Source organism: Trichoderma harzianum (genome assembly GCF_003025095.1).
Source record: "Trichoderma harzianum CBS 226.95 unplaced genomic scaffold M431scaffold_5, whole genome shotgun sequence".
In the NCBI taxonomy this organism is placed as follows: domain Eukaryota; kingdom Fungi; phylum Ascomycota; class Sordariomycetes; order Hypocreales; family Hypocreaceae; genus Trichoderma; species Trichoderma harzianum.
Window position 1 is genome coordinate 1,475,625 of NW_020209253.1, and position 27,197 is coordinate 1,502,821.

The following is a 27,197-nucleotide window of genomic DNA, read 5'->3' on the forward strand; positions in this document are numbered from 1 at the left end:
GGCTTCTCTCTCCATCATACCCATGGCCTTTATACGACGAGATACTGGCTTTCATGTAGATTCGGTCGCAGTTTGGGTTTGGCGTTATTGAGCTCGGCTTGGATCTTTATTTGGGTGTAGAGGTGGAGGTGTTGTTTCGAAAAGATTACAAATTGAAAGACAACGGTGATCCATCATCTCACACACAGTCAATGACACAACTCATGTTGCCAACAGACATGAGACATCCCATCGATGAGCGTCATGGGTCTCAGGCATCACCCCGCTTTCAAGGCATAGCACACACATTCACACCGTTTACCAAGTTTCTAGTCATGTTTGTAAATTCATGAACAGTCATTCTCCCGCTTTCTTTACTTAACCTGTTCATTTGATACTCCAACGTCTCATTTCCGATGAGCCTCACCCATTACCCAAGTATTCGCGCCATCTTTGGATTGAGCCTAGCTCTCACGTTTGCTACATTCTTTCTATGGCCAGCAGCTTCAATGGAGAGCCTCAGCAGCAACTCCAGTCCAGTCGACCGTCTCCGTGTGACTATTAAGCAAACCAAAACATCTCCTCTCACCATCACCAGCACGGTCGTTAATGAAAATACGTATCCAGTCACTTTTCTCCTATACAACTCGCCACTAGATACAATTGCGCCAACCATCGGCCTGCTTACTATCACGCCTGACGGCGCTCTGCAGCCTCTCGAATTGCCCGAGATTCAGATTCGCAGAGAATGGCCTCCCAGCCCTGATTCACTCATTCAGCTTGGGCCTGGTGAGAGCCAAACCGCAGAAATAGTTCTCAAGGATTTCATCACTTCGCAACTTGACAAAAAGGCGTCAGTTGTTCTAAATGGTCATTGGGATATGGTATGGACAAAGCAAAAAGATGACATAACAGTCGACATGATTGAGCAGGCGCAGGCACAGCCAAATCCAGACATGTTTACTGGCAGCTTCGCGACTGAGAGTTTAGAAATAACCACTGTCTAGAAAATGAGGGAATTCAATAGCTCTCATACTCTGCTCTCATTCTCAATGTATAATACGAGCTATTTGACGTGAAGCATGTGCTGATGAGTGAATCAATATGGATCTGTTGGAAGCCGCCTCTGGCCCGCAATCGAAAAAGCACTTCAGCTTGGGCGGCGCGTTTCAGCGCTAGTATGTCACTCTCAACAGCGCGATTGTTAGTGCGTCAAAGAGCTGCAAATTTCATCGACGTTTCATCAAAGCCTCTGAATGAAAATTCACAGTCAAAGAATATCAACAAATGTGCGCATTCTTTGTTCGCCATGACCAATAAACCGCCTTTTGTGATAGATGAAGCATTATTTCAAGCTTCTCATCCGCCCTCACCTGTAACCCTCCTCACTACATCTTAAGGACAGCTCTGCCTTACCTCTCTGTTGGACGATGAAGCGCGAAGAAACTGTCTCCCCAGAGACGCCAATGCCTAAGGGCTACGGATTTCTCAAGAAGGGCAATACTTTCATGACAGCGCTCTGTCGCAAAAAAACTCGCGACGCCGACAAGACACTATATGTTGTGACGAAGCGCGGCAAACAACAAGGATTGAGAGCACCAAAATGGGTTCTAGGGGAAGTCCACTTAGAGGAGAGAGAAACTCGCGAGAAGAGGCGTGGCGCTGTCCGACGGCGTGATGCAGCCACCGAAGATGCATTCGAATCAGCTACTCTGAGGCTCTTCCCCAATATTCCAAAGCAGGATCTTACCACAATTCTCAAGCGCACTCTCAGGAAGCGGAGCGGCAGGGTCGGCCGTACGGGAAAGTTGGATCTGGACAAGAAGGCATATCTAGCAGTTCAGGCGCATGCTCGACACTGCCATACAGACTACGACAAGCTCCTCGCAGGAGCATCTCAAAACCGGGACGCCGCCAGGAGAGCTATTCGTGACAAGGTGTCCAAGCTCTTGATAGAATGGGGTGGCGATCCAACAACGGTGGAATCAGGAGGCAACTTTGCCCCGAGGAACACCAAGAGGGAGCCCCGGAAGAGTCTGGCAGTCCGAACAGCCGGGAGACGACGCATGTCCTTTACAGAGGCTGCACAACACAAGCATATGCCAGTGCTCAAACAGCTCCCAAAGCAGAGCCGAGTTCCAAAGGCGAAAGAGGCACGGCCGCAGCCACAGTCAAACGTCATTGATTTGACGCAAGACTCAGACGGGCCCGAGGAAAGCGGATCGACAAGTCAGGCATTTTCCGAGGGCGAGCGCCAGGATTTGGAGCAGGATGCTGGCGACGGCTCATATGAGCTGTCCGATGTGGTGGATTCTGACGGAGATTATGATGTGGACAGCGACTGGCTGCCAGAATGATGCTGTTCTCGGCACTTGTCGTGGGATATGTACAAATACGGAGTTGGAATACGGGTCGATGGCAAGCGATTGGATGATCTTGTGTTTTGTGTGTGTGTTGATTTATCATTATTAGCAAAGCAGGCAGAATTGAATTTAATTGTTCAACAAATTTGTTCAAAAGGCCGCTTGCCCCATACTAATTAATTTGGCTGAGAGTGTGTGTGGTGCTAAAGAAGTATTCACTTACTACCAGATGCCAGGGCCTACGGAATCCTTCCCGTTTATTCGGTAATTAACCTGAGCTGTATTCTCAGAGTATCATGTGCATCCCTAATATCTCGAGTCTTCAAAAAGCACTGGACATGTATTGGGTGAAGTTGTACACTTGGCAACATGGAATTGAATCCATATTCTCCCAGGGCTCATGTACCGGTGCCCAGGCTTGTCAGGGCCGCCATAGCGCAACTGCCACGCGCCTTAGGGCCCTTTTAGTGCTGTTCCTCTCCCGCCTCTAGCCTGTTCCTAGCGCTAGGATAAATTAACCCCACGTGATAGGCAGCTCCTGGTCACTCCCCTGACTGGGATGAGCTGCCGCAATTCTAAATGACAATGCACGTAATCTAGCAACTCGTTCCCGGCAGCTGGGACTCTGTCTCTTCGTCTTTTTTCCTTTCTTTTCCTTCTCCTCACACGCGCTGTGTGCTGTTCTTCAGTCGCTCCTTTTTTGAGACATTACTCGCTTTGCTCTACATTCCGTCATTGTTGACACTTACATTCGTTACTTCACCCTTGGCTCGTTGTCGTCTTGAAAGAGTCCCAGTTGCCGTGCCCCTCCTCTCGACACCAGACCTTGCTCGATCGATCAAATCGACACTCGAAACTCACCCTAGTTCAACAGGCCATTACCAATCCAACTACCAACTACGGACTGCAAGGGACTCATGTGAAGATGGACAGTTCCCAGAGACGACTTAGCGGCATCCCTCGCCCTTCCCGACTCCCTCGTCCCGTCTCCGGCATCATCCAGCCAGCTCCGGCTCCAGCTCCGGCTTCCAGCTCCACGTCGTCGCTTCGCCCAAGGCCGTCCCGAGACAGTCTAGCAGGAGATACATCAAGTGGCACGGAGATCCAGAACCCAAAGCTGCGAGGTTCTGCTTCCCGTGGCCAACTACGCCCTTCTGCTGGTACAAACAGCGGGCGTGCGCCGGCCTTGCGCAACTCTACGTCTAGTAACCAACTTCGCTCTAGTTCTTCCCGCGCTCCCGCTCCCGCTTCCAAACCCGCTGCCCCAGTATCGAAGCCCGTGCGAGCCGTATCGTCGTCCCAGCGAAGATGGAGTACGGTCACCAACGCCCCGGCGGCGCAGTACAAGCCCTGGGCAGAACCAGCAGAATCCGATAGAGGCTCATTTGACCAAGAGACAGACTCTACAGAGGTATCCAAAAATGAGATCCTCATCTCATACTTGAATGATTCTGCCGGCATGCCAGATCAATTTGACAATAACGCATCTCCACTCTCCTCTCCGGGGAGGAGCATGCCTCAGATCAACACACCGAAGCCTTCACTTTCCGAGCGCACCATTGAGACCCTGTCGCAGCTACCTTCGTCTCCTGCTCTTAGCAAAAAGTCTTCGTCATTCTTTGATTCGGGACGACCTATATCACGAGCCGAAAGCTCAGCCTCAAGGCCAAGCTCCAGCTACACTTCTGACGGGTCTGCAAGACATCCGTCTCGCCCAGGTTCAAGTGCGGCTGACGACTCGGCCTTTTCGAATCCCAGGATGTCATCAGCCAATCTGTTCAAGAGAAATTCAATCGTTCATAACGATAGAACGCCAGGCGCTGCCTCCAACAGTACGCAAAGGCTACGCCCTGCTAGCCGTGCTTCCGGGGCGGCCTCAAAGCCATCCGCTTCTATGCCAGATGTCAGAAGCCCAAGTCCAAACACGATGGGCAAAGCACCAGCCAAGCCCGCTCAGAAGCCGGCCCAGAAGCCTGCAGTAAAGACTTTAAAACAAAGAGCATCAGTTCACGGTCTTGGCAAGAAGCCATCGGTGCAAGCTTTGGGTGCCAGCGACAATTCGGGAGCTCCCATCTCCTCCTGGGACGGCACTATCGCGCCAGCCGCTGCAGCAGTGACAGAGGATGCCGAACCGGAACAGCCGACTCAAAAGTCCTCATCGGCACTTCGGGATCAGATCGCCAAGGCAAAAGCTGCCAAGAGGGCGGCTATGAAGCAGACTCCGGCACAGACGCCCAGTGCAGCATCTACCGCTGATGATTTCGCAGCCATTCCAGCAAAGAGCGGATTCGATTACGATGCAGCATTTGATGACCCATTTAACGTGAATAAGGGGCAAGATGCTGGTGAAAAAGTGTTGAAACAACGCGTCGGAGCAGCAAGAACTAGTGGAAAACTGAACATCGCCGCGTTAGGACTAAAAGAGATTCCCAGTGAAGTCCTGAAAATGTATGATCTAGAGACCATGGGAGCCGGCGAAAGCTGGGCTGAAAGTGTCGAGTTGACCAGGCTGGTTGGCGCGGATAATGAGATAGAAACACTGGACGACGCGATGTTCCCTGACCGCAGCCCCGAAGAGCTCGAAAACGACGAAGAGGGCCGTGGCAACATTTTTGGAGGACTCGAGACTCTCGACATGCACGGCAATCGGCTATCAGCCATTCCCATGGGATTCCGCCGCTTCACCCAGTTGACCACTCTCAATCTGGTGAGTATCTCCGTGGCGTTGATGTTTTTCGGGGTCATTTATTCACACTTTTTAGTCGTCCAATCGCCTAGAAAATGGATGCCTTGAAATCATCGCTCAGATGACGGCGATCCGCGATCTCAAACTGGCAAATAATCTCCTTGTTGGCGCGTTGAACCCTAGTCTCGTGGATCTGAGCGTCCTGGAGGTTCTTGATATACACGGAAACCAAGTCACTGCCCTACCGCCCAACGTTGAAGGCCTTTCTCGGCTGCGCGTTCTCAACCTGAGCGAGAACAACTTTGAATCGCTTCCCTTCGAGGGGCTCTCAAAGCTACCGCTTGCCGAGCTCAATTTGAAGAAGAACAGGCTTTCGGGCACCCTGATTGATGGATCGATTGGTTCTCTACCACTGCTTCAATCTCTGGACATCTCAGTGAACAGACTGACGCGTCTTGTGCCTGCTGATGCTTCAATCAGTCTTCCCCTTGTCCACACTCTCACCCTCTCAATGAATCGACTGCAGGAGCTCCCAGATATGACTTCGTGGACAAGTCTTATAAACCTTGCGGCAGATGCGAACAACATCTCCAGCATCCCCTTGAGCTTTACCAGCCTCGAAAAGGTGCGACAGGCCGACTTTTCCAGCAACGACATTCGGGTAGTCCCACCTGAGATTTCTCGAATGGACAGCCTGACTCTGCTTCGGCTTAGCGGTAACCCGCTGCGTGACAAGAAGTTTGCTTCGGCCTCGACAGATGAGATCAAGGAAGCGCTGTCGACAAGGCTAGAGCCTCCTCCCCCATACGAAGAGCCAGCCGTTCAGGCACCCATCACCACCATAATCAGCCCACCGGAAATGGAGAAGAAACAACAACAACCGGACAAGGTGTCGACTATCCACCCCGAGGATCCAGACAGCAGATCAGAGGGCGACGACGATTTTGCCACACCTCCAACATCTGCACCTCACTCGCCTACCAGGTCTCGTGCTCAAACTGTAGTGAGAGAAACTTGGCAGGTCAAGCCGGGTGGACTCCTGGACCGGTCACGCACCGAATCATCTTCCCTGAGCCCGGAAATGTGTGCCGAACTGTCGAGGAGCTATCAGATAAGACAGGCGCAGCTTCACCACAATCTCCTAAGCGCGTTCCCCGGATCCTTGCAATTCTTCTCGCAAACCCTCACGTCTCTATCACTGGGCCACAATAAAATCTCGGGAGAGGACTACCTAACAGAAGAGCTGAGTTTGCCAGTTCTGACGGAGTTGAACTTGAGCTCGAATACCATCACCAGCCTAGGTCCGTTGACAAAATTCCTTAAAGCACCCGCACTGGAAAAGATTGACGTTTCGCTCAATCGCCTAACCGCGCTCCCGCTCGATCTGAAGCAGAGCTTCCCCAGCTTAAAGGTACTGCTTGCGTCAAACAACCAACTAACCGAGCTTGATCCAGCTGCCATCAAGGGCCTCAAAGTTGTTGATGTGGCGAGCAATGAGATTGCGCATCTGGATCCTCGGCTCGGCCTCTTGGGCGGAAAGGACGGGCTCGAGCGGCTCGAGGTGGCAGGAAACCGATTCAAGGTCCCCAAATGGAATATCCTGGAGAAGGGAACCGCAGCCACTATGAGATGGCTACGAGGCCGCGTTCCAGCTGCCGAGATGGAAGCGTGGAGAGCTGAGAACGGGGACGACGATTCGTCTGACGTGGACTAAGGTTTGGTGGGTAATTTTTGGTCTTTGCTTTGCTGATTTCCGCTTTTCACTTTACGGCAAGGTCATGTACTATCTTTCTGCTACTTATTTTTTTTTTCAATCTGCCCTGGCATGGGGCGGACCTGTATATTATCATTTTGGTGGATCGATTGCATGTACAGGTAGAATGATGCATGGAGTATAGGTGCTAGGGAAATGGTAGTATAGATACCACTCGGGCTTGCAGTAAGGCGCAGGCAATACCTTATTGAATAATTAGTATTGAGTAATTAGTAATGTATACACTTGTAACCATCTGGTCTACTCGAGTAGTGAGTACATGCCTGTATGTGAGTTGTATTATCTATGAGATGTGCACGTTCAACTGCCTCACTATTCACAGTTGAGTAGGCACAATGGATTGCTCTTTTCTTCACACTGCAAGGAAAGACTGCCCAAGAAGAGAGGCTTGAGTTTGCTTCGGTTGCGGTTAACCTGTGCTGCAGATGTGTACGTGCGTAGGCAGTCAGTCTTCATGTTCTTTGCATCAGACAGTCCTACCAATGTTGACTGCATCAAACATTTCAATATCATCGCCCGCATAATTCAAAAGAGCTTTCAGAGCTTTTATATCCGTATCCATACTCGCATTTTGTTACATCACATTACCTTCACACGATGGCCTCGTCAACCATGAAGCTCATGGCACGCAACAGCCTGAGAAGGATGGCAACACCGCCATGCGTCGGCAGCCAGATGGACGCAAGCCCGTGCAGACTCAACAAAACCATCATCACGCCCAACTCAACAGCAAGATCGGGTCCTCACACTATGGGCCACATGATGGACGGCGAAGGAACAGCGTTTGAACCAAAGGCAATCATGAGAGTGCTGATCCCGATTTCGATCGCTGGGTGGCTGCTATTTGGGGTGATTTGCATCCTATGCATCAACGGCAAGGGAAAGCTTGGCAGATGGGTTCCTAAGTGGTATCTTGATTCTCAGGCGACGAAGCGAGACAAGGCCCTGGTGATGTTGTGGTGGATAGCGGTCATGGTGTTGTGGCCGGTGATACTGCCGGTGCTGCTGTTGAGGAAGGTGATTCGGGTGGTGAAGCATTTTTTGGTTGGGGGGAAGAAGGATGCGAGGATGCTGCAGCCGAAACAGGCTGTGGGAGAGGTTTGAAGGAAATGGGAATTGGTTTGTGTGTATAACATTGTAGGCGTTTATTGGACTCATTATATGGATTATAGGGTAGGAGATGCTTGGATGCGGAATATGGATATGGCACATTGCTCTACTGTATAAGGGTACATGGGGGACGGGAAATATAGATAGTGATGAGGTTTGAAGAGGGCTGAAGGCATCAATTGGAGAATGGGAATAGCAAGAGTAACCTGCAACATAATATGAAGCTTTTTTATACAAGTTGTGAAGCAAGTCAATAAATTGCTGTGAAATTGAGATTTTGGCAGCGGACTGGGTAAATCTCGGTGAAAGAGCTCGGTACAGACAACCTTGCGTCATCCCCTGACTAATTAGCGCATGAACCTTGACAGCCAGAGATGAGCCAGAGAAAAAAAATTAAAAAAGAGAAAAAAGCAAAAAAGAAGCTCCAACTGGTTGCTGGGCCAGAGTCCGAGCTGGGTCTAGCGCTGTTGCAAGCAGCCAGCCAGCCTCTCGAGTTTTGTTTTGCCGTGCCTGGTCGAGGAATGCAGTGCATGAATGGGCGCTTCTGACTGGTGCTACTGCTACATGTACACTTGAGTGCCACCACCTCTTTTCCGCAACCTCAACGCATGACCCCCTTCGCAGCCTCAATCTCAACCACGACGCTGCAGACGAGAATCTTTGCGCAGATTCAAGCGCAGACTTCGATATAGCACGACACGATACCGGAAGACGCATTGACTGCTTGCCTGTTGCTGTCGCACGCTGGGCGTTTGTTGATTGGATCGGCAGCTGGGCTCCAAGTTCACGGCTCACGACTACACGGTTCACGGTTCACGCAGGTCACGAGGCCAGCTAGCAGTGTCTCTGTTTGCTCTGTTCGAGGGCGACTGAAGGCGGAGTCGCACCAGGGTCCACATCTCTCTCCCTTGGAGTCGCGGAGCTGAGCTTTGAGAGGGAAAGCAGAACTGAACAGACCAAAAGGCGCCTCGCCCACCGCTTGCTTCGCTCGCTCGCTCTCCTCGACATATCTACTTATACTTCAATCTACTCGAAATACAAAATACAGGTCGCACTCGCTACGATGGCCTCTGATTCAGAGGTGGACACTCCTCGCGTCAATGGCACTGTCGAGGACGCTGTTCTCGGTGGCCTCGACCCGTCAACCCCTCAAGAGCACGAGACGGGCGCTCATCCGCTGTCCCAAATCACGCTCCCGTCCACGGAAATGCCAGGATCGCCCATTGACGCAAACCAATCGTTCAAGACGGAGGTCATGGACGACCGACCAGCTATCACAGTGATTCCGTCATCGCTGACACCGCCGCCGTCCACGCAGGTCGCGGCCAGCAACGGTGCCTCGAGACGCACCTATTCCAACTCTCAGCAGTCCGCCCTCTTCTCACCACCCGCCACCATACTCAACACGATGCGTGAGCGAGACATTGAATCCGACTACACACCGCCGGCACCTCACCGAGTGCTCGAGGCATCGGCCGATGAGCTGCGCGCCATGCTGCAGACTTGCATCGCCGAGAACCAGAAGCTTAAGATGGAGGCAGCACACCACAAGCTGCAGTATAATCTGCTGAGCCTGCAGGCAGACGAAGAGTCCAAGCGCGCCGCGGTGGAGCACGACATGGTGCGCCGCGAAGTAGACGCCTTGCGGATGGCGGAGCATTCCCGACAGGCCAAGCGCGAGCTGAGCACGGTGTCCGAGTCAATACAGAACAAATACTTGCAGATGAAGATGTGGTACGAATCAGCAATGGAGGAGAACGAGGCGCTCAGCCGCAGGGTCAAGCTGGCCAAGAAGGTGATCCAGCAGAAGGAGGAAGAGACCATGACACTGGCAGAGGAGCGCGAGATGCTACTGAACCGCATCCGCGAGAACCGGGAGCACTTTCACATGCTGTGCAGCCCGGGCGGCATCTTTCACAACGCCCTGACGCCCAAGCAGGTCATAACATCGACACCACAACAGCAGCAACAGCAACACCGCACGACATCTCGCGCTTTGCACCGTGAAGAGACGGATGGACGGGAACACGGGCTGTCGGCTCTGCTGGAAGCCATGAGCCAGAGTCAATCTCAAGAAAACAACGCGGCTACCATGGCTGCTACCAACAACAACAGCGCGCCGTCAACGCCAATGGTGATGGCTCGACCTGCCTCTCGACTGGTTAGGCGGCACCAGCGCAACGCCCAATCCATGTCATCGCTTCCGACAACTCCCTCCAGCAGATTACGTGGAGATAATAGCGGCCTGCTACCGTCGGTGAACCTAGTGGCGCAGACGGAGCCGAGATCTCGCTATTCACAGCGACGGTTTGTCCCCACAACACCGCCGTCTCAGAGACAATCACGGCGAAGAAGACGGGAGAGCACCATTTCGGCCGATGACAACGAGGAGCTTGCTCGACAGGCCATCGAATCGGTCAAGGCAGTACAATCACTGTCAACCCAAGATGCCCCAGAAGGGGTCCCGCTCAGCTCACAAGAGGATAACGAGCAAGTCCAGGACAGCCAGGCGAGCCAGGCAGCGGCCGAGATGCTACGTCGGCACCCCAGCCAGGGATACAAGGCGCCGTCATCCCGGGATGGCACGGCAGGACCGGCGGAGAAATCTGCAGCAATGCACGCCAAGCTTTTCGCGGGCAGTAAAACGGCAACTGGGGCTGAGAAGCGCAAACTGACGGCCGAGGGAGAGGCCGGAGCCGATGAGATGGAAAGTCCGCAGAAGAAGCTGAGGGCTGGCGGAGCAGCATCAGAAAGCCGCCGTGTTGGCCTGGGCATTCAGTACGGACAATAAAAGAACCAATTGATAGAGGGACAAGAAAAATGGGTCGGATTTATCAGATTGAAGCGGTGTATTTTGTGAGATGTCTTCTTACACAACCATGGCTGGATGTGGGGGGTTGATATTGTGTTTTGTTGTTTGCGTGTGCGTGCATGTTTATCTGGATTTCTGGAATTATTCTTCTTTTTTGACGAATGATGAACAACCATTTGTTTTTGATTTACTTGGCTTGAGTTGAGCCTTGGAAGGATTTGGAGCGGCAACAGAATGAGGCGGGACGGGGATCATCGGAACGGTTTCGGAAAGGGGATGCAAGCACAAGCTGGGATGAAACAGCACAGCACACAGCACAGCAAGGCGCGGGCTAGTTGATTGGTTACAATATGTGTGACATTTCCGTATAAGAGGGATGAGAAGAAGTAAAATAGCAAATACAAATTGTAGTCCTCAGTTGTCGAACAAGAATGCGAGTCAATGGATAAGGAGTGGAATTGAAGCTGTTCAGAATTGGGGGATAAGAGCTTAGCCGGCAAGGCCCGGACAGACACGGCAGCGCTGCCGGATACAAGTTCCGGACTCTCTGCAAACTGGACACTGTGCTCACCGCAGCATTACAGTGCAACCAGCGCCTATAGACCGGGTAAAAGCACAGTGCAGCAACCCCATTGCCGACAGCAACTGCCAGTGCGGCGGATACGGGGGGAAGACGCGGGGGAGCTAGAAAAAAAACAGCCCTTGAGGGGATCCACAGAGGGGGAGCCGGGGCCGGGGAGATTGTAAGTTGGTGATGGCGAAAAAAAGATGGAATTGGTTTATTATATAGTGATTGGTAAGAATGGGTGATTATTTATGAGCAGCTATACAGTAGTTTGGGATTTCTTACTCTTTTTCTTTTTGGTGTGAGGGTTTCTCCTTTTTTCACTGTTCATCACTACATGATAATTCTCATCTCATCTCATCTCATACACCTTCTACTATTGTCATATATAACCACATAGTGAGTAAGTGAGTTGAGCGACTGAGTGACTGAGAGGGCCATCCATCACAAAAACAAACAACAACCGGCATCATGTCGTCCAAAGGCCTCGCCGCCGTCCTCTCCAAAGCACCCTCCGACATCGTCATCCTCTCCTCCCTCCGCACGCCCATATGCCGCTCCTACAAGGGCCACCTCAAGGACGCCTACCCGGAGGAGCTGCTCTCCGCCGTCCTCAAGGCCACCCGCCTCGCCGTGCCCGAGATGGACCCGGCGCTCGTCGACGACGTCGGCGTGGGCGTCGTGCTGTCCGAGCTGGGCGGCTCCAAGGCCGGCCGCATGGCGCTCAACCACGCTGGCTATCCGAACAGCACGAGCCTCTTCACGGCGAACCGCGCGTGTGCCTCTTCGCTGCAGAGCATTTCGTTGGTGGCGGCGGAGATTCAGAATGGGATGGTGGATGTTGGTATTGGGGCGGGCATGGAGAGCATGACGCGGAATTACGGGAGCAAGGCCGTGCCGGTGGACGTTTGGCCTGCGCTGAGGACATCTGAGGCGAAGCATGTGAGGGACTGCGTCATGCCGATGGGCCTCACGTCGGAGAACGTTGCGGAGCGGTACGGCGTGGACCGCGGGATTCAGGACCAGGTCGCTGCGGAATCACACGTTCGGGCGGCGCGGGCGAGAGATGCCGGATGGTTCGACTCGCAGATTGTGCCGGTCACGACGCGCTTCCAGGAGGTGGACAAGCAGGGTAACAAAGTGGGCGAGGAGCAGCAGATCACTGTTACTCGCGATGATGGCATCCGCACGGGCGTCACGGCCGAGGCGCTGGCCAAGCTGAAGCCGGCGTTCAAGCCCGACGGCAAGAGCACCGCGGGCAACTCGAGCCAGATCTCCGACGGCGCGGCGGCGACGCTGCTGATGCGCCGGAGCACCGCCACGGAGCTCGGCCTGAGCGGGAGGATCATGGGAAAGTTTGTCGGTGCGACGACGGTCGGGTGCGATCCCGACGAGATGGGCATCGGCCCTGCGCTGGCGATCCCGAAACTGTTGAACCGGCTGGGATTGAAGAAGGAAGATGTTGATCGCTGGGAGATTAACGAGGCGTTTGCGAGCCAGGTCGTTTATTGCTTGCGAGAGCTTGGGCTGATGGAGGCGTGGGAGAAGGGTAAAGTGAATCCTGACGGAGGAGCGATTGCGCTGGGACACCCGCTGGGAGCGACGGGGGCGAGGATGACGAGCACGTTGATGCATGGGCTGGCGAGGCAGGGGGGCGAGGTTGGTGTTGTGAGCATGTGTGTTGGCACGGGTATGGGCATGGCGGGATTGTTTGTGCGGGAATAGAATGATGTTATATAGATGTATATTGAATGAAAGAATTGGCTTTTTGAATTGATATTGATATTGATATTCATCATAAACTAGATATTGCGTGGATGAGTTTCCAGACTTGCCCCCTTTTCACTACGTAGATGTAATTCTTTGCTCCCCTTATTTCATCAAACTTGTACTATCTTCCCAATGGGTGCATTTTCTGACATGCGTCGAAATCCTCTCACAAGTCCTGTCATCGGATCTCGTTCAATACCTCCTCCTTTGACGACGCCTTTCCTACCAGCGTCCTCAAGCTTCATCAGACTAGTTCTCACTCTCATATAGTCACCAAAGAACTCGTGCGCTCGAACATCAGCTGCTCCCCTTAGCATGCCGTGTCCCAGTGTAACGCCCCAGGTATCGGCAACACGAATGGCATGAGCATCTGACCTCCTGTCGGGCTGCAGCAAGACAGAGTAGATGAAGCCAGTGTAAAGCACCGGAATGTCCGACATGTTGGCCGGAAAGTCCCAGTTCTTGCCGTCCATGGACAGAGGGTGCCACGGCGTGACGAGTAGCGAGCCGATCCGGTAGAGAAACTCGCTTGATACCTTTGTCCTGAGGACCATGGCCACCTTTCTCTGCCCGAGAGGCGTGCGCACCCGGATCCCGCTCTTGAGCTTTCTGATTTCTGTCATCTTGCCCGAAGCCAGTTCCACGGTGGTCGAGCCCGCGAAGCACACACCGGAAGAGTTCCGGTACCTAGCCATGGTCGAATGAGAAGCGTGAGAGGTGGTGCCGCTGCTATTGACTCTGCCTCTGTTGCGCAAAATGACCCTGGATGGCTCAGGGGCCGGAATGTTGTCAAAGGCATCGTCCAAACGATCACGACAAGCAATAAAGAGCGGGCTCTGAGAGCCGAATTGAAGCGGTGTCGCATCCTTGAACGAGTTGCAGATCTGGCGACTAAGGGCGTTGACATACGACGGCAGGAAGTGCCGGCCCCATTTGACAAAGTATTCCGGCGTCGATAGGGCAATGCTGATCTGGCCCCTGGGCTCTGCGCCTTTGAGATCATCCATCAACGCCTTGTTCAGATCGTCGGTAAGTTCGCGGCCGGGCAGAGACTCGATGAGCTTTGCTAGCTGTTGACGATGTTCGTTTTGTTCGTTTACTGCTGTCAGTGCTCTGTATTCTCCGTCCGATGCGAGTGGAAACAGGGACGAGATGAATTTGCAGACGAGTGCTCGTGATTCATGGAAGACCACTTCATCACCGGAGAGGGTCACCACACCACGTGCATCGTCACCGAGGCGTGCTGAAGCCAGTCCTGGCGATGGCTTCTCAGTCTCCTCGTACGTGAGAGTGGCTTCGACTAAGGCCTGCTTTTCCTGTGAGGCACCCTTGAAGCGGAGCCAAAGGTCTCGTGACTGTCCGTACTGGATGTTTCCCAAGGAGATCGTCAACTCCTTCTGCCCATTGCCTGCGTCAACTGGAGCATGCTTATCAACAGTATCAGCAACTGTCTCCTCAATCTCAAGTGTGGCCGCATATTTCAGCTTCAACGAGGCCTTTGTTGCAAAAGTGGATTGCAAGTTGGCAATGGCGTGGACAAAGACTGTTCCGATCATGCCTGCATCGGGAATGAAAGCATAGTTGCCGCCGCTGAATTCGGCAATGGACTTGAGTAGCCCGGATCTAAGGCTGTATCCGAAGCCAAACGTGTGAATGGTGGCGGGCAAAGGAGGCATGGATCTCAGCTTCGGGATGTAGCCCTTCGAAGGGCACATGTGGTTTGGTTCTCCGTCTGTCAAGACCATCATGGCTGGTACACGGTGGCTATCTTGCTCCTTGTTGAAGAGCTTAATTGCATCTAGCATACCGTGCCAAAGATTGGTTGAGCCCATTGGTTTCAGGGCCTTGACTCTTTTGCGAGCCTCCTCTTTGTTGCCGTCTGTCATGGGCTCAAGCCACTGCACCACCTTGGATTCAGTCTCAAACGTCACAATGCCAAGACGATCTCTCTCATCCATTGTTTCGATGATGGTGAATGCAGCGTGCTTGGTCAAATCCAAGACGGAAAGGCCCGTTTCTTCTGCGCCTTCGCCGGGCACAGGAGCAGCTGAGCACATGCTCCCAGATACGTCAATCACCAGGACGACGTCGCAAGCTACATGGCTAATAGGCTTTGAGGGTTCTTTAGGAGGCTGTATCTTGACAAAGAGAGCATCTTTGGAAGCAATATGATGGAGTTGAAGGTCAACAGGGCCGTTGTGAGTGTCATAAGGAGGCGGATCCGCTGGCCCTTGGTTGGGCTTCTCCTCACGGATGGGGAGCTGCTCATGCTGGGCGTGAACAACCGGAACGCCAGCATCCGGATTCTGTTTGTTGAGATTGGTCATGGCTGCGAGGCTCTTCAGAGGTCTCTATCCGTTGAATCTTGGTTGAAGTTGAGGTAAATAGATGACACCATCCGAGGGGAGGGGAGGTAAGACGAGCGGAAACGCTGCAGAGACTCAACCAATGAGACAGCCGATGGCGCCCTTCCAATGATGTTCAACTGAACAATCCATCCTTTGTACTTATACTGGAGAGAGAGATGCAATGACTGTTCAAAGCCATCTCATCTTGGGGTTAGTAGAACTTGGCTGGCCTCAGCCGCACAAGCCTTTGGGCTGGAGAACCTCCACTTCGGCATGCCTGCATCGCATGCTGGCGCTAAAATCGGTCTATTATTCACTTGCCGTCGGATTCTTTCGCCCGTCTGGGATTGGTAGAGTTTGGGCTGTATCGTCAAGGCATTGCTCATCGTGAGTTCGTTCTCAGCCTCAACACTCGAGAGGATATGCCATAACAAGCAGGTCCCCAGAGAGATGGAACAATTTGCCAGAAAGGGACACCGGAAAAGACGAAACAGTAATGCCGACAAGGGTCAATCTGCGGTAAAGGCTCTCGGCTGACGTTCCGTTTGCATAAGAGCAATCAGTCCAATGGCTGAGGCTGAGTCACGCCTTGACACAAAAGATACGAGCATTTGCCAGTGCTGATGTCAATGGTTGGGAGGTTTAGAGTTGAAGTGGGCATCCATGTGTTCTGCCTAGTGAAGATGCCTTATACACAGCCACTAACAACTAGGGGGGAAATGGCCTAAGCTGCAGCCACGCTTGCCCGCTAGAGGCCCCGTATGCAGTGCCTGGGAAGATTCGTTACAGCACTATGGAGCATACAGGGGGATTTAACGCTGATGCCTGGGCTAAGAAGCCGTCAATGCATCAATGCATGTGCACTCACCGCGATGGACTCAGTTTGTGTCGATTAAGGTTTTGCTTGACAGCCATTGCCGGTGCATTGACTCAAGCGGTCAAGGTCTCATTGCTCCACATGCCGGCAGATGACGGTTAGTTGCGCAGGGCGTTGGTGTTGCCGGCTATGTGTTGTCAACCTGACTGTTGGTAGCGACATACGGCAATGGACAGAGATGGAAATGGACATGGAGGCAGAGGTGAATGTATAGATGGAGATCTATGGAATTGGTGTAGACTAATACAGGAGATTGAGATGGACGGAATGAGTGAGACTGCTACGGTTTATCGAGATAGGCTACCAGCATGTAAGCGTATGAAGATGGATGGACTGGGTGCGGCAACTCATCCTGTGATAACTCATCTCGCGGCAGCATGCATTGAGAAAATATACAAAACTCCAATTAACACAACTATCTTAGACAGAAAAAAGGGAAATACGGCGTCGTGAATTGACAACTCAGAGGCAGTTGCCCGTTGACCGACTTTCCAATTACGCGTTCTTGGTCTGCCTTGAAAACACCATGAACAACACTGAAGTCTACCAAATACACATGTAAGCATCCATCTATATAAACTGTCGATGCCCTCACTATCTTCTCTTCAGTCTTCATCTCACTCACAGAATTGGTGCTCTTCTTCTTACTGACACAAGCACACAAAACACAATATACATGGGTGTTTTTCATCGTTTACTATCTTGACCACTACTCAGCATGCGGTATCATTATACATGCAGACGCCAATACGACTGCCATAATCTGACTCGATAATCTTTCGAATATATGACGCATGATTCGACGCAACTTGTCTTTTAGGTCAGATGACTATCCAACAAGTGTGAAGATCCATGATCTCAGAAGCAAGATTGCTGCGGCCATCTAACAGCGAGGCGTTCAATCATGGCTCATGTGGTTGTTGCGAGCAAGGGCTTGGTCCATTCGTAGGCTGCATTCACACCAAAGGCTTACAATATGGACGTTGTGCGAATTGCGTATATGAAGGACAGGCATGTAGTAATGCTGATGGTAAGCTGTGTCTTCGTTTCCGATTTCTTCAGTAGTCTCAAGCTGACCACTTTGGTACTCTAGATGGCAAAAAAGAATGTCAAGTCTCGGAAACAAGGATGCAAAATACACAGCCTCAGTCGAAAGCTCCATCCAAAACACAGTCGAATTTTTTCACATCAAGGCTATGTCCGCTACACTTCACCGCAAGATAGACGATCTCCTAGCCACCAAGCGGAAATCGTCATCTGCGATCTTGTACGAACCGGCAAACCAGACTGCAATCCTAGTGGAAGATGAACGCCTCGCACTATTGACAACCCGAGCACGGGTTCTCATCATACTTGTTGGCAAGACAAACATCATCAAAGGTAAAGACACGCGATCCCTCCATAGCCTCCACGACTATCTCAAGAGCCGAGATGCCATCATCACTGCCACACCATGTTTCCGGATCCATCAAACAAATGCTAACGACCAAGCACAGGAACTCTTACAACCGTTCCATACCACAGAATACACGAGACACTCTGTCACCGTCATGTCCACGAATGAGACAGGCACCTGGCAAAACTTCTTTCCATACCACCAGTTATGATCCTACTCGAGCCATTCTTTCTTCTTTAGGTGCGGAACCCGAAGAGCCAATCCCATCTTGGCGGCTGGGAGAATCTGGCCGACTAAGAGCACTGTTGCCGACCTCTGCCTGTTTGAGGATGTTGCTCCGTTGGATGACGTTCATCGGATCGCCTTTGCCTCCATCAAATATGGCGAACTCCCCGAGGGAGTTAAGAAGATGAAGGCCGATCGGAAGGATCAAAAGGAAACGGCTACGCAAGACGCATACAAAGCATACATAAAGGAGATCACCTCGGCCTACCGCGACTACATCGATGAGCAGAAGAAACCAGCGGTCAAGGATGAATCTATCGCGGGACCATCGTCGTCGATCGCCGGCCCATCTACACAGCGCGTCGAGAAAGGCAACGGACCTCAGCAGAAAGCACCCATCGTCAAGGGACCTACTGCCAACCAATCTCAGGCAAAGGGTAAAAGTTAAGCCGCGAAGAAGCCTCAGTCGACTGCGATCGTCAAGGGACCTATTGAGGCAATGCATTCTGTTCAATATTGCATGTATGCATCGTCTACGCTATGACAGATACCTTAGGTCTTGACAACACGTACAAGACTATTGGGGAAAACAAATCTATCAATCACTGGATGAGCTATACCATATTGCATACGGCTATAGAGCTGCGCTCTCCCCTTTCGATACCCAACTCCTACATCGGAGCCCACAAGATGCCATACCGGGCATGGATGCCCTCGCCGACTTCGACTCATACCCCCCCGCGAATCTAATGGTTGGTGTCATCGCGAACCCCAACAGGATGCCGGCTGCCCTTGAGAAAGAGGCGATACAGAATCCAAACTTCACCGCAGCTGTCAGACAGCTACGGGACAAAAAGGACGTCAGGTTTAAAGCTGACTCGAACGGCACCCGAGCCGCAGGCCAGAGCAGGTTGGTCTTCATTATATCCTCAACGGACGTTAGCCAGAAGACATGCGCCGCGCAGGCATTTCGGATACCCGTGGATATATACTACGCCGGTCGGTCGGGTGCCGCCTCCTCCTGCATCTCCATAATGCAATCTGCCTCATACTAGAGAAAAAGGAGCGTGACTACGGTCAGAACGTATATTGGAATCTCATGACCATGTGTCTTCGATTGTCCATCTGGATACAGCAAATTGGGTAAGTCCACGACACTTCCACTGCTCATGGTCCAAGCCCATTTACTGACTGAACACCCAGAGGATTGACCCGTGGATACCGCCACATGCTGCTGAATGAAGGCTGAAATGTGCTTTTACCAAATACTACCTTCTCATATCCGCGCTCGACATCCAATTCAAGGCCCCATAGATGAGGCAGCTACCGGAGATGTTACATCAATGCCTCGAAAACATAAACACAACTACCACGTGAAGATATAGATTTCGTATCAACCCCTGGGGGGCGACGGTCTGCGCCAGAGCATTCCGGTTGTTATTCAATGCGGTGTTCAATTCGGGAACTTCGTGACCGAAAGCTTCATCCCAAGTACGTCTGCGGGAGCTTGTATCCGGGGCCGGTATAGCTGGCGGAGACGGAGAGTTTTCCTCGAAGTCATCGTCTATGACTGATGACGCAGGCGATGGTGACTCTTCAAGAGGGGGGACAGCGACTTCACGGTAGCGATCAAAGGAAACTGAGGGAACTGCAAGCCCCAATGTTTGGTGTCATTGTCAGTCAGCACTTCAACCCGAGGACAAACCTCCAGATCCATGGCCGGCTGAACAGACTCGGGCAAAAGCATGCTGTTGTGTGGCACTGCCTCAAGGTTAAAAATTCGAGAGAGAGTATCTGTAGCATTTTATCTGTTGCCACTAAGAGTCACGCTTCAACATTCAATTGAAATCAACAAATGCAATATCATGTTACGAATGATAATCCGATTAACAAAGAGTTGATAGTGACTAGACCTATGGCTGGACCTGCCTGGATCATAGACGGGAGTAATACTATTAGAATTTGTCTCATAAACGGATAATTTCCTGTAAAAGTATTCAAGGTCACACTTTGGAGAAGCACCTTATGTATTTATCTTCACAGACTGTCTCGACACGTCATGTGGTTACATCATAAAGTTTATCCATTACAACAAGGACACTAGTAATTTCGTATACTTGGCGACCGGAGCGAGATTCATGAGAAGCTTCGGGCTATAAGAGTCGATGCTCATCACATCTATTATTTTAAGGCGTACTAATAGTTTATCCACTATCAAAAACATGCAGATGAAGAACAGACATAAGCCCCTGCCTGTTCTATACTGCATACTATTTGTGACCGTCTTGAAAACTTTATTCTGGCAAACACCAACTACTGTACCATCACTGTAGATAAGCTAGACATACATTAACACTGTGCAATAATTACTTGGTACTCTGGACTAAATGACGCGTATAAAGCTTGCTACAAAAAACACTAATGCATAAAGTGCCCTTCTCCTCTATGAAACATTGGCGGCTTCTCTTATAATGAGATTTACGAATTATTAGCCGTATGTAAGCCGAATGAAGAAAATCGTCTCTATTTGTATATCATCGGGATTGTACACAAGAATTGCTAACCTTGTCAGCCTTTCATCAATCACACATCAATTCATTGACGGAGACCTTGAGTGAATCACTGAACCCAGAACCATATGACGCACCGTGAATCACAGCCATCACGTGGGAGCAAACGGAAAGGAGTGTTCTATAAATTGTGAGACTTCCCCCTACTCTCTCCTCCATTTCTTTTCTGCTTCTTTTGCACAAGCAAGCATCCCCCCTCGCCCTCTCACAAACAACGCCTCCAAGATGGGGTCGACTCAAAGAGAAACTCTGACTCCCGCAGCGCCGGCATCAATGTCTCTCAAGAGTACCAGGGGTGTACTACGCCCAGCAGATCGAGCAGCTCTAGTAACCGACTCGATGCCAACAATTCAATTTACCAATCTTGAAGATCTCATCAGAGCAATCGATGCCGCACCAGGAGATGCACTGCGCGTCACCAGTATGTTCGACCCTACCATGTCATCTATTGCCTTTCTTTCTGACTCTCTTCTAGATGTATCTCCCACGGTCTACAAGGCGCTGGACGAAGGATACGAGACAAACAAAATCCACCTCTCCATGTACACTGAAGACTCTCAGTGTTTGATAATCACAATTCCTACTCTCGAACACGAAGCCGTGTATGGGATACTGTCTATAGGACTCGTGAGCGCAGTCACTTTGATGGGCCTAGCGAACAACTGGAAGTACAGGGGCACTACAACTATTTATTCACGGCGTTCCTCTGGAGGCGGAGGCGGAGGACAGCAGCCAGATGCGTCTGCCAGCCCGAGAGCAGATGGTCGCATATATCGATTTCCAACCATTATATTTGAGGGTGGATACTCTCAGACTTTACCAGAAATGCGAGTGAAGGCAAGAAGATACTTCGAAATGTCGGAACACGAGGTCAAGATTGTGATCTTGTCAAAGCTTATACCAACTGAACGCAGGATCATCATAGAGAGATGGGAAGAAAGACAGCGAGGAGAGCGTCGTCCAGGACCCGCAACCCGTTGGGGGAGTGAAATAGTACCTGGCTGTCAACAGGTAATTACAATTAACGAAAATGGGGCAAATCCGCCAGTTTATCAAGTCGATAGCGACGACTTGGTATTGAGTTTTAGGTTATTGTTCCAACGAGATCCACGCCAGGGAGAGGGTGATGTTGTTTTCTCTGTCGCTTGGTTGCGCGAATATGCAGTACAAGTTTGGGAAGACTGGGATCAGGATGATGAGGCAATTTAATTACGTATAAGTAGATAAATAAGTAGGAATGGCGGATTGACAGGAGCCTTGACTGTTGGGCCATAGCTTTAGGCAGTACACGGATTATGCTGAGGACACCAAGTTCATTGCTCCAAGTTTCTTACATGTTTCCTCCTCTATTTCAGTATACTTTTGCCTCTGCGAGATCCGACCCATTAAAGAAAAGAAAAAAAAATCCACTCTTGCAACAGACATTCATTTCTGAAAGAGAGTCAATTGCCAGTGCTGACACTTATGAAAAATTGTCTTGCTGATATCATTCTCGTTGTAACTCTATCGGCACAGAGATATCACACACATGCAATCTGGCCCACATGATTATTACGTATTGTTCTTCACTGAGCAAGCCCTCAATTTTGCTCTCTTATAATACCTTGACTGCATACCCTATCGTAAAAGACGGATACATGCAAATGCTGTCTAGCTTCAGCTAAAACACATATGAGCATCTCCGCTTGTTCCTTTCCAACATAGATTGATGATACAACACTAGCCTAGAATCGCTGGCTTGATGAGCGAAAACAGTAATGGTTATCACTGGAAGAGCCGTAGGAGATAAAGCGAGAACCAGAAGAGCTCATGACTATTAGGTCACAATTGGCGGAACCTGTAAATTGCATATGCGTGTGCAGATCGTCTAATTCCCGTGACATTAGAATGGACAAGAAAGGGAAGCAAATCATCACTATTCCAACAAAAAACCTCCACCCCTAAAACGGGTATATGATAAGCACCAACATCTCAACCACATTACCAGCTTAATTCACTCTGAATCAGGACTCTTCCAACACCTTTCTCTTCCTTTTTCTCCCCAAAGTACCCAAATTCTACCTCAACAAAGTCGCACCCTGACAATCATGATTAGTGAACAAAAGTGGACCGCCGCAATCCTCCTCGTTGCCAACAAATCCATCCGCCCCTGAAGAAATTCCCTCTTTCGGCTGCTGAGCTCATTAGATGATAAATACCAACCAGCTACTTTTCCCTTATCTCATCACCAACGTGGTGTTGTTCCGGTCTAGTGCAATCAACAGAACGTAGGCGCATGTAGGATCCGTGGAAGCAAAACGAAACCTCGGTCTTATGTACAATCGTGCATATTCACACCGCAGCTCACCTATTCTAGGCGGTCAGAGTCATCACGATGATATAAATCTCTTGCTTATATATCATATCAGTCCTCTGATAAGCTCTTCAGCGCACCAACGCCGACATCACCCTCGCCTTTCGGGTCGTCGCTCTCCAAAGAGAACATATTTCGCAATACTACCAACTTGAACCTTGGCCGGGATAATTCTCCACTTCGACACAGTTAGGATCACCGGCTACCATTTTTGGCGCGCTCAACGTTTCTCTTTACCTTGGCCCATTTTAGTCAGGAGGAAACAGTCTGGCAGCTCACGAAATCTGACACTAATTTGGCATATCAAGCCATCCTTTGTTGGGGAAGTGGCTTAAGAGAGCAAGTCACTGTTTTTGGCCAAAGGTCTTGAGACAGGGGCCTTTGCTTGTGACAACTACAAGAGACTTAACAGGTCGGAAAAGAAACACCACGCAGCTCCGATTTGAGACAAAGCTCTTTTCCTGCACGCATTAAGGGGAAAGGTTAAGCCTCAATTTTTCTAAGGAGAAGGCATTTCTGATCAATTCATACGACACTCATAGCAAAGAGTCTGGTGCGCATTCCTCATCTTCAGCATAGCCGGCGTTATCTTACTTTATACCCTTGCATTCACCATGACGGTGACCCAAGACCAACTAATCCGGCGCACATATCGAGGAAACTGCCACTGCGGCAACTTTGTCTACGAAGTCGACCTCCCCGAGCTAAGAAGCGTCGTGGAATGCGATTGCAGCTTCTGCAGCCGTACGGGAAACCTATACGTTTTGACAGACGAAGAGAGTAACTTCAGGGTCGTGAAGGGAACCGAGGAGAAACTCAAGTCTTACACGTTTGGAGCGGGAAATAAGATTCACAAGGTATGCGAGGCTGGGAATGGACGATAGACATCAGAGGGTTGCTAACTCCTTTATAGTTTTGTCCTGAATGCGCAACAAGTTTGCTTTCGAGGATGCCTAATGGCCCTCCACGCTTGAAATTGTTGCTGAATGTAAGTTATGGCAAGTATCTAATTCATATCATCTTATTGCTCACAAGAACGGACAGACACGAGCCCTGCAGAATGTCGACTTGGATCCGTTGGAACGAAGAAAGTAAGTTATGCCGACAAGGACAACTAGGCGAAGAGCAAAAAGTAACAATAAACAGCATCTTCAACTCCAAGATCGGAGCAGAGTATTTGCCTCCAGAGCACAAAGGAGATATCCCGCCAAATGTCGAAGGCGGCCAGCTATACACTGGAAGCTGTCATTGCGGTGCAGTTACTGTGGCTCTCTCATGCAAGCCCTTGGATGAATTTAACGAAGGGGTGGTAGTTGTATGCAACTGTAGCATCTGCTCTCGGGTTAGTTATGTCCTTCAATGCGCAAGCTTGAGTATCTATCCGCTCATTATTTTGAACTGAAACTCTAGAACGGATATATCTGGCTCTTCCCTAGGCCCGAAAACGTAGTCCTCTCAGGGTCCGAGGATGCCATTGGTCGTTATACATTCGCCGATGGGTTGACGAGCAAAACATTCTGCCGCACCTGCGGTATCAACATGACAAACCTCCGAAACCAACTCTCTCTCGACGAGGTACGAGCGCTGAGTAGGCATTCCCGTCAAGTCTATGAGAGAAACAAGGAGTCTCATCCAGTGAATGTGCGAATACTGCATGGGGTGGACGTGGGCAAGTTAAACAAGGTGACGTTTACGGGTGCGACAGTGATGCCATCGACGTATATAAATCCTTGAGAAGGGCGCGGATGGAGAGGGCTCGCTATCATGATGGTACGAATTAATGTAATTACACCTTATTCTTCCAACATTTGCTCACCAGATGCGCTTGTGTCTACACGGCTATTTCGAAGTGCAGGCTTTAATGGGGATTAGAGAGCACATTACGGGTTGGTTCGTAGGGCTAGCACCGGTTCATGCATGACCCAATGATATTCGACAGGAAGAATCAGATCGAGCGTCCTTCTTCCCGGTTTAACTCCGAATGTGAGCGGCACGACACCTCCTTCATGAGCTTTAGGCTCGTATTAGAAGTTGTCCCCCCGGCCGAGGCATCAACAGGCATCAAGAGGGGTCTGAAGGTCACATTTGAGCGCGCGCAGCCCGCGTGGGATGAAAGGACTGAAGTCGGCGAATCATTCAAGCGGCGGTTTTGCATCTGCGTTCGAAAGATGTCGCTTAGCACTGCTGACTCGACGGCGACGGCAAAGACCACAGGGCCAATGTCCCAATCAAGACATCTTACAGCCTCTGACAGAGGGGCTTCGAGTGATATGTGATAAACTTGGACATCGAAGCACATGCGGGACAATCGGTTGGGCCTGAGATGCAGCATACTCTACGGCAGCAGCCCACTTACACTTACTCTTGCAGCAGCATTGTGGGAATCAATCCGCCACCATCGAAGCCAAGAATAGCTTGTGCTTGTGACCAGGGGCTTACCATGTCAATCATGTCAATCAGCCGTAGTTGAGAGCTCCATCGCGAGGCCTTGCAATATCGCCTTGTATTATCCAAGTACCCGGCTTGCGGCTTTGCTGCAAATGGTACTTGCCGCGTACGGGAACTCGTGATTTGCCACTCAGGAGGCACAAGCTGCGCGGCGATCTGGCACTTGGGAAACATCAAATCAAGAACGCTATTTCGGCGGCTGCAGTGACGTAGATTGGGAGACCAGGATCGCTTCCCCGGATTGCCCCGCTGAACTTGGAGTTTCCATGGCCGAGAATGGACGCGCTACGGCACCCCCTGGCACTCACACGATGGCAAGTTGGTGTTCCGAATAATTTCGACGGCGACAGACCACCACGACTGAACCTGGCGGGCGGGTTGGCTGAGGCCGCGTTCAGGTTGCAGGCATCGACAGGGTTTGCCACAACCACAGCCCCTTAGCTCGTGACAAGACGCCCAGAGATTTTTTGCCTTGGTTTACGAGCATCCGTCATGGCTTCCGCCGGGTCGTCGATCCCTTCCATCTTGCTTGACATTTGTGTTTCATTCTTTTTTGTTGGGCCCTTTTCGTACGTATTGCGTTATGTACTGTACTTCCTCTGCTCTTGAGAGCTGGATTGAGACCCAACTTGCTCGTACGGAATGACGACCCATCGCCACCTGGGGTGCGTGAGAAAGGCAGCCCGGCTGAGACGGAAAAGGATTCGATATGACTCGACTTGGGCTGGGCTGGATTCGACGGCACATACCGCACATGGGACTGAACGGCAGGAAATATTACCTGCCTGCATCGAACTGCAGGCAGTCCCCGTAGCGCACGTCGGAGACCAAAGTAATATCCATTAGCCCCAGGCAATATGCAGTATGCAGCATGCCTTGGCAGCCGCTCATCACCATTAAAGCCGTCCATCCATAGCAATTATCCCTGCCGCCACCTTTGTCTGTGCTTGAGCTTCCCCGCACGTCTCCTCGTCCGCTAGCAGGCCTGAGGAAACCCTAAACTCTGACTATTCAGCCATGTTCTGGCCGCTTGGGCGTGGGGGATTGCCTGCCTGCCTGCTGATGGCCTCATTGTCGCCGAGTTTTGAGGAGTCATGCGATGCACAAGATTTTAAGGAGGAGAGAAAGCATCCCACGCTCTGACGATTTGTTATGTGCAATGTCGGGAAGAGTCGGGAGCTTGAAGGCGAAAAATAGCAGAGTTTTGCCCGTTCGGCGGCACTCCGGGGGATGTACGAAGTACTTGAGTACTACCAAAGCTGTGACTTGATTTTCAATGTCAATATTAGGTATTTTCAAACCTCCTTCTACCATAAAGTAGTACACACATCACATGGCAAAAGAAGAATCGACATCAAAAAACATCAAATCGAATTACCAAAAACATTCATCTAGGGGTCTTGGGTCTTCTGCTGCGAGATGGCCTCGCCCGATGGCCCCGCGGCCCAATCATCATGCACCCCATGCCCTAGAGCAGATCGCCATCCCTGCTGGTGTCGCGCCACTCCAGCTAGCAACATCCCCAATCCCACCTATGGCAGCTCTCCAATTGCCTGATGCGGCTCATGACAGATGGAAATGCGTCATCAGAACCCGATAAGTTTTTGTCTCAGTGCTGCGGTGCCGTCTCAAGTCAATCTGCCGGTCTCGCCAATCAATCTCTCCGATGGGCGGTCCATCCATCCATCTTCCTCAGCGGCTGTTCTCCTCCTCCTCGATATTAGTGTCCCACCTGTTCCGTGAGCCACGGCCAACAGCTTAACATCGGAGGCTGCCGCTGCCTGGCCAAGGCTTTTTCTGCAGAGAACCTGTATCCGTGTTATGCTTGTACTATGTTTCAGGCGGCAAGCCATGGACAGGTCTCATTGTGCCCCGTCCCGGACTAACCATGTCTTAGTCGTGCTAGGACTAATACCTTGAT

The 27,197-nt window shown here is 51.0% G+C and overlaps 10 protein-coding genes across 10 annotated transcripts; 9 read left to right on the plus strand and 1 right to left on the minus strand.

The window, feature by feature from the left end:
- Positions 1-488: 488 nt before the first annotated feature.
- On the plus strand, positions 489-986 carry M431DRAFT_82980 (hypothetical protein; the record flags this gene model as incomplete). The annotated part of the gene is made up of 1 exon (XM_024923247.1): positions 489-986. One exon carries the CDS (start codon positions 489-491, stop codon positions 984-986), a length of 498 nt encoding a protein of 165 aa, XP_024775472.1.
- Positions 987-1,409: 423 nt separating this feature from the next.
- On the plus strand, positions 1,410-2,336 carry M431DRAFT_494233 (hypothetical protein; the record flags this gene model as incomplete). Its single annotated transcript, XM_024917224.1, has 1 exon — positions 1,410-2,336. One exon carries the CDS (start codon positions 1,410-1,412, stop codon positions 2,334-2,336), a length of 927 nt encoding a protein of 308 aa, XP_024775473.1.
- Positions 2,337-2,942: 606 nt separating this feature from the next.
- On the plus strand, positions 2,943-7,040 carry M431DRAFT_114099 (hypothetical protein). The gene is made up of 2 exons (XM_024911896.1): positions 2,943-5,049; positions 5,105-7,040. The coding sequence occupies exons 1-2, from the start codon at positions 3,268-3,270 to the stop codon at positions 6,740-6,742; spliced, it is 3,420 nt and encodes a 1,139-aa protein (XP_024775474.1). The 5' UTR covers positions 2,943-3,267; the 3' UTR covers positions 6,743-7,040.
- Positions 7,041-7,399: 359 nt separating this feature from the next.
- M431DRAFT_481285 (hypothetical protein) lies at positions 7,400-7,906 on the plus strand (the record flags this gene model as incomplete). Its single annotated transcript, XM_024915946.1, has 1 exon — positions 7,400-7,906. The coding sequence occupies one exon, from the start codon at positions 7,400-7,402 to the stop codon at positions 7,904-7,906; it is 507 nt and encodes a 168-aa protein (XP_024775475.1).
- Positions 7,907-9,119: 1,213 nt separating this feature from the next.
- M431DRAFT_494236 (hypothetical protein) lies at positions 9,120-13,014 on the plus strand (the record flags this gene model as incomplete). The annotated part of the gene is made up of 3 exons (XM_024917225.1): positions 9,120-9,851; positions 9,924-10,671; positions 11,774-13,014. 3 exons carry the CDS (start codon positions 9,120-9,122, stop codon positions 13,012-13,014), a joined length of 2,721 nt encoding a protein of 906 aa, XP_024775476.1.
- A 155-nt stretch (positions 13,015-13,169) lies between these two features.
- M431DRAFT_84296 (hypothetical protein) lies at positions 13,170-15,386 on the minus strand (the record flags this gene model as incomplete). The annotated part of the gene is made up of 1 exon (XM_024923416.1): positions 13,170-15,386. The coding sequence occupies one exon, from the start codon at positions 15,384-15,386 to the stop codon at positions 13,170-13,172; it is 2,217 nt and encodes a 738-aa protein (XP_024775477.1).
- A 3,124-nt stretch (positions 15,387-18,510) lies between these two features.
- Positions 18,511-19,249, plus strand: M431DRAFT_409267 (hypothetical protein). The gene is made up of 2 exons (XM_024914930.1): positions 18,511-19,048; positions 19,109-19,249. Exon 1 carries the CDS (start codon positions 18,610-18,612, stop codon positions 18,958-18,960), a length of 351 nt encoding a protein of 116 aa, XP_024775478.1. The 5' UTR covers positions 18,511-18,609; the 3' UTR covers positions 18,961-19,048; positions 19,109-19,249.
- Positions 19,250-19,801, plus strand: M431DRAFT_409268 (hypothetical protein). Its single transcript, XM_024914931.1, has one exon. The coding sequence runs from the start codon at positions 19,479-19,481 to the stop codon at positions 19,749-19,751; it is 273 nt and encodes a 90-aa protein (XP_024775479.1). The 5' UTR covers positions 19,250-19,478; the 3' UTR covers positions 19,752-19,801.
- A 947-nt stretch (positions 19,802-20,748) lies between these two features.
- On the plus strand, positions 20,749-21,684 carry M431DRAFT_494240 (hypothetical protein; the record flags this gene model as incomplete). Its single annotated transcript, XM_024917226.1, has 2 exons — positions 20,749-20,896; positions 20,951-21,684. The coding sequence occupies 2 exons, from the start codon at positions 20,749-20,751 to the stop codon at positions 21,682-21,684; spliced, it is 882 nt and encodes a 293-aa protein (XP_024775480.1).
- Positions 21,685-23,888: 2,204 nt separating this feature from the next.
- On the plus strand, positions 23,889-24,562 carry M431DRAFT_82824 (hypothetical protein; the record flags this gene model as incomplete). The annotated part of the gene is made up of 2 exons (XM_024923223.1): positions 23,889-24,170; positions 24,239-24,562. The coding sequence occupies 2 exons, from the start codon at positions 23,889-23,891 to the stop codon at positions 24,560-24,562; spliced, it is 606 nt and encodes a 201-aa protein (XP_024775481.1).
- Positions 24,563-27,197: the final 2,635 nt, after the last annotated feature.